This window comes from Monoraphidium neglectum (assembly GCF_000611645.1).
Source record: "Monoraphidium neglectum strain SAG 48.87 unplaced genomic scaffold scaffold03610, whole genome shotgun sequence".
NCBI classification, from domain to species: domain Eukaryota; kingdom Viridiplantae; phylum Chlorophyta; class Chlorophyceae; order Sphaeropleales; family Selenastraceae; genus Monoraphidium; species Monoraphidium neglectum.
The window spans coordinates 1-5,801 of NW_014010019.1; the positions used below are offsets into that span (position 1 = coordinate 1).

The 5,801-nt window shown below is 65.6% G+C and overlaps 2 protein-coding genes across 2 annotated transcripts; one reads left to right on the forward strand and one right to left on the reverse strand.

The window, feature by feature from the left end:
- Window positions 1-291: 291 nt before the first annotated feature.
- MNEG_13076 (histone-arginine methyltransferase CARM1) lies at window positions 292-3,575 on the reverse strand (the record flags this gene model as incomplete). The annotated part of the gene is made up of 8 exons (XM_014038451.1): window positions 292-534; window positions 852-1,094; window positions 1,377-1,445; window positions 1,681-1,899; window positions 2,104-2,355; window positions 2,538-2,636; window positions 2,835-2,948; window positions 3,570-3,575. The coding sequence occupies 8 exons, from the start codon at window positions 3,573-3,575 to the stop codon at window positions 292-294; spliced, it is 1,245 nt and encodes a 414-aa protein (XP_013893905.1).
- Window positions 3,576-4,532: 957 nt separating this feature from the next.
- MNEG_13077 (hypothetical protein) lies at window positions 4,533-5,026 on the forward strand (the record flags this gene model as incomplete). Its single annotated transcript, XM_014038452.1, has 1 exon — window positions 4,533-5,026. A coding segment is annotated over one exon (494 nt), but the record flags the coding sequence as incomplete, so codon positions are not given.
- Window positions 5,027-5,801: the final 775 nt, after the last annotated feature.

The window sequence follows — 5,801 nt, forward strand, 5'->3', positions numbered from 1 at the left end:
GTGGTGGGTGGGTGGGTAGGTAGGTCGGGTCGCGTGAGGTGGGGTTGAGCCCGGGTGGGTCAGTGTGCATGCAGGGAAAGGAAGTAGCTCGTGATATGGGTGATATCCCGTCGAATTCAAACATGTCGGCATGTGTGATCGGCTGCTGGGGCCCTCGCCGGCCGTTTCCCGCCGTGAATGAGCGTCTCTGCGATGCTGGGCCGCCGTTTGGGGCCGCCCACACACCCCGCCGCCCACAGCCCTGCCGCCGCGCTGCCCCTGCAAGCGCGCCCGCTCACACCCCCCCTCAAATCAAACGCACCAGTGCGTCGTCGGCAGCCCCGGCGCCGTCGACAGCCAGCGCTGCGCCGCGCTGCCGTTGAAGAGCACGTCGAACCACGTGGCCAGGCCGTGCACTGTGGTGGGCGCGGGCACGGTCAGCGCCAGGGGGAGCTCGAAGTCATGAAGGTCCGCCTCCCTGATGGTGGCGAAGTCAAACACCTTGGTGGCGCAGTTTGAGGCCAGCAGCGCGGGGTCGAACGCGTCCACCACCACCTGGAAGTGGAACGGTCGGTCAGAGGGTTGTAGGGTCGGATGGCGAGTTGATCAGTTGTCCGGTTGGAGTGTTGGTTGATCGGTTGGTGGGTTGTCGAGAGGTTGTGGTACGGCGTGTCGCTCGGGCGTCAGTCGGCGGCCCGTTCCGCAGTGCAAGGGCAGCTCTAAGCAAAGCATACCCTCGGGGGCGCCGGCGCGCTACGCATGCTCGTCGCAGCAGGGCCCGCCACCCGCGCGACCCGCAGCCAGCAGGCGCCAGCACACCCCCCAATCCGGCCCGCGCCGCACCCGCGCCCCCGGCGGCCCCGCAGCCGCACCTGCGAGAAGTACCCCTCCGCGGCCGGGTCAAAGAGGCAGGTGACGTTCACACCATAGAACGCCGGCTGCCGCCAGAACGCAGCCTTTTGAGCCACCTCCCCGTACAGCAGCGGGTCCGAGAAGGCCGCCGCGTGGATGCGGCCGATCTGGGGGAACATCCTGCCGCCGGGCTTGAGGAACTTGTCGCGCGCGTATATGTAGGTCTCCAGCATGCGCTCGTTCACGAGCAGCGTGCCCATGGGCTGCGGACGGCGGGGCGGCGGGGCGGCGGGGCGGCGGGGCGCGGGCATGGGTTGTGGGCGCGAGACCGTGCGGGTTCAGGGGCGCATCAGGGCACAGCACCTTTGCATGCCGCCTGTTGGTTGTTGATCCCCCTTGAGGGCCCTGCTTGGAGGCCCAGCCCACGCCACCATTCGGTGCAAAGACTCTGGTCGCAGGCGATGCGGCTCCCGCGGCTGTCGGTCCGCATGGTCGCCGCTCGCGCTGCGACCAAGTTGAGGCCCCCGCCGTGCAACAGGGCCCACCTCTGACACCAGAACGTCCACCCTCTGGCCCCCAGGCAGGGAGAGCTCCTCGATTTTGGAGTGGAGCACCTGCGCTCGAGCCGCGCAGCACGAGGGTGGTCGCGCGAGGGTAAGCGGACGTCCCGCGGCGGACAGCGCCCCCAATATCAGCGGCCATTCTGCAAAGCCGGGTCGCCTGCGCTTGCACTGAGTCCGCGCGCCCACGACTCCGCCATCGCGTTGCAGAATCGTTCGCAGCCGTCATCATCACTGCGCTGCAGCGTCAGGCGCCAAGACCCCATGTACAGATATCTCCCCGCCGCACCTCGACCCTGCTGCCAAACGGCGGGTTGGCCGCCGCCAGGCGCGCCGCAAACTTGGCCATGCCCGACGCCTCGACCGCGTACACCTTGGCGGCGCCGGCCTGCGCTGCAAACAGGGAGAGGATGCCCGAGCCCGCGCCGACGTCCATGACCACCTTGCCCTCAAAGTCGGGGCGGTTGCCCAGGATGGCTGAGTGGTAGGTGCCGGTGCGGGTGGCGTCCTGGGGGGGTGAGAGAGGGAAGAGCAGTGTTGGTTGTTAGGGAGAGCGGCGCGAGGCGGTTTGAAACAGGGAGAGGGCCAGGGGGGGGGCCGCACCCCGGGCCCTCTCCCTGTTTTGACTGCGAGCGAGGCGGGCCGTGGGGCGCAGGAGGGGACTGAGGCACGGCGCCTCGTGGCGCGGTCATGCCCGGCGCGTGCGTTGCACAGCGCCAGGCTTCAGCCCGGCCCGGGCTGCCCTTGGGGCTGCATGCCGGCTCGCCTGGAGCATGTTCTGCTGGTGCTGCAGCATCCCGTAGTAATGGAAGTACATGTCGCTGCTGGTCTTGTCGATCTTGGCGTCAAACACGTTGGAGGACGACGGCGCGCCGCCGGCGCCGCCGCCCCCGCGGCTGCTGTCGCCCGTGCCAACGGCCCGGCCGCCGCTGCTGCCGCTGGGGCCTGCTGCCGCGGCGGCCGACTGCTCGGGCGCAGGGTGTGCGGGCGGTGAAGGGCAGGGAAGCGCTCAGGGTTTTACGGATGTCGCAACTCAGAACTCACAGCCAAACACATAGCCCATGCACGAGCTCGACCCTGCACAGCAGCGTCCCAGCCGGGTAGGACAACTGCTGCATGCATCAGCCCAGCTGACCCGCCGCCCACCTGTGCCGTCGCATGCTCGCAGGCGGCCGCCAAGTCCCACGCCGCCTGCCCTGAGCTGTATCGAAGCGCCAACACCCGATACCCCTTGCTCGGCGACACCTGAGAATGCAGCGTGTGATGCGAAAGCACAATGTGTGGCGAACGCTCTCATGTACGACTGCCGTGGCAGGCAACAGGGCAGGGCATCACGGTAGGCGGAAGCTATGTGCAGGCGTGTTGGTAGCTTCTTGTCATGCAGGGGCATGTGGGGGCCCTGCTGCCCGGGGCGCAAGCTGCATCATGGCCTCACGCGCGCACCTCTTGCGGCGCGAGCTGCTGCTGCTGCTCCTGCTGTTGCGCCCGCTGCTGCCACAGCTGCAAAGCCGCGGCGTCTGCTTTGACCAGCAGCAGCTCCGGTCCAGCTTGCCATACCTGCGCGGCCGCGGCAAGCAGCCTCAGCCATCCGCCGTCATCGCCACAACGCAGGCAGGCGGCGGTTGCATGGCACTACCATGCGCCATCGACGGCGACGCCATTGCCGAGAGCCCCCTACCAAATCGCGGCTCACCGTGCCCTTCTCCAATCGGACCGTGACTGCAGCTGCGCCAGACACGCTAGTCACGAGCAGCGCGGGCGGCGCCGCAGGCCCACCGCCGCTTTGCACGGTTGCGACGCTTTCATGGCCTGGGCCATCTGCAAGGGCAAGTACAAACACTCAAACTGAGCGTCTGCATCGCTCTGGAACCTGTCGATACCCTCGATTGCCTGGTTCACGCCCCCAGTGCCCTCAGCTCCTCGCTGATATGCTCACCCCACGCCTCTCCCAATCCTGCAACTTGAGCAAATACTCTGAAAGAAAGCATCAGAATTAATTTCTAGAAGAGACTGCGATCCAGCTCGGCGTTGCAGATCACAAAAAGACAGCCGCGCGCCCCATCGTTCTGGGTACGGTAAGCAAATCGATCGTGCACATGATGCGCTGAACTTTGCGCCAAAACTATTCATGTGGTGGTGCCCGATTGCAGTCACTCTATGGCAGCGCAAGTGACTCACAAGCATCCCCCAGTCACGATCGCTCAATCGAGACCGCGAGGCAGCCTCAGTGCGTTTTCTGTGTTGACTACATTTCTCATTCGTATCATCGGCTACGCGATGCATCAGTCGGTTCACGTCAGCCAGGCGGCAGTACTGTAGGGCCAACAAAGACTATTATGGCAGCACTGGTACACTCATGCATGAGGCGTGCGGCCTCTGCCACACGTGTGGGGACATCGAGTGGGGGGATCCTAAGGCGGTTCATCCCCGTTGGAAAAACTCATTACGACGTTGACCAAGTCAACCGAGACCACATGCCGTGACATTGTGGGGCCAGGGCAGGGTGGGCAGAGTGCTCCATGAAGCTGGCCCGTGCACACTGGACCCCTGATAACTATCAATATATGCCATTGCTTGGTGTGCACGGCGCGCTGGCGGTACAGGCCTCACTTCCGCCCAGCTGTCTCTTCTAAGCATGTCCACCTCCCACATTCGACCCCTCCCGACTTCCCGCATGTGACAATGCTGTCAACTACCCAGGCATCATGTCTGTGCACACCAGATCAAGCTGCTACAGTTGAATGGGCTTTGCATGAGCACGCATCATACGGATGGTTGGCCGGGCAATACAATCCGAGGGCCCCGCTACGGTACTGCCAGTACAGTAACGGCATGCTCCAGCGGGCCCTCAAAACCCCGGCGTTGAACCCTGAGGATCTTGAGGGACTTGATGCAAATGCGTGCATGCCGTCTCGTGCGTGCAGGTTTCAAAGCGTCAGTGCTGGTGCACGGGTGGCGCAGGCACCGGCGGTACATGTGCCCTGGTAGGCGCTGCTGGTCTCTCCAGAGCGGACAGGGCACCTCGATATCGACACTGTATCGCCAAATAAGTGTGCACATGGTCCACAAGCAATAGCAATTTTGAACCACATTGCGCGCGCGAGTGGTGCCTCTCGCTATCTGTATCGTTTCAAAAGGCCTATGGGTAGCTCAGACGCATACCTAGCAGCCACCGCAGCTGTTGCTGCCGGTGCTGCCATAGGAGCGGCCATCGCGCTTGTGGGCGCCGCTTGTGTGGGTCGTGACGGCGGCCGCGTGCACGCCAGCGGCATCAGCAGCTCCGACGCCAGCTACCCCAGCAAACCTACGCAAGAGCGGCAGCCGTCCACGCCCGAGCCGTGCCAGCACGAGGTCAGCAGCGACGAGGACGCCACGCAGCGGCAAGCCGCAGAGCACCTGCGGCGTCGCCCGCATCAGCAGCAGCAGCAGCATCACCAGCCGCCCCGCGCGCCGGCACGCAGCCAGCGGCGGCGGCACCCTGCCAGCGGCGACGCGTGCTGCGGCGACCAGGACCGCGGCTGCAGCGGCGGGGGCGGCGGCAGCAATCGGGGCGAGTTTGCGACGTCGATCGACCTGGTTTCCCCAGTGGACGCCAAAAAGCGGTCTGACCCCTACGACTGTAGGCCGCGCAGCGGGTGAGAGGTTGCAGGGGCTCACCACGGGTACCGGCGGGCACGGCAGCAGGCAGCCGGCCCTCGCGCACGGAGCGCAGGGCCGGGCCCTGGCGGTGTCACCGCCTCCGCCTCTTGCCCACTCAGGCGCGCACCTCCGCACAGCCCCTGCATGCGCCCGTTGATGCCTTCCGATGCATGTTCATGACCTCGGACTCATTTACAGTTCTTCAAACCCGTGTATGTATGTTCTTGGATCTGTCTTTGATATCCTCAAACCCCCACTCCCAAAGGTATCTCCAGTGGGATGACTACTTCATGTCGGTGGCTTTCCTCAGCGCCCAGCGGTCAAAGGACCCCAACAAGCAGGTGCGCCCGCCCCTTGCGGCCCCCAACCCGCGCAACGAACCCGCCCCTTGGGCCGCGGCGGCGGCCGACCGTGCGCCTGGGTGGGCGCGCGCCGCGGGGCCGTGTGTTCATTGGCTGGCGCGTCTGTCACACGCCCGCGCATCGCTTGCGCGTTCCCTGCAGGTGGGGGCGGTGATTGTGAGCCCGGACAATATAATCCTGTCCATTGGCTACAACGGCTTCCCGCGCGGCTGCCCAGACGAGCGGCTGCCTTGGTCGAAGAAGAGCCGCAGCGGCAACGTGCTGGACACAAAGTATCCTTACGTGAGGGGCGCACCGCCTGATGCCGGCGGCCGGCGCGGCGCCACGTGCTTTGGGATGTATTGTTCGAGCGGGGCCCGCCAGCTGGCGGCGTGTGGCGTCCCTGTGCGGGCCAGCGCTGGCTGTTGTA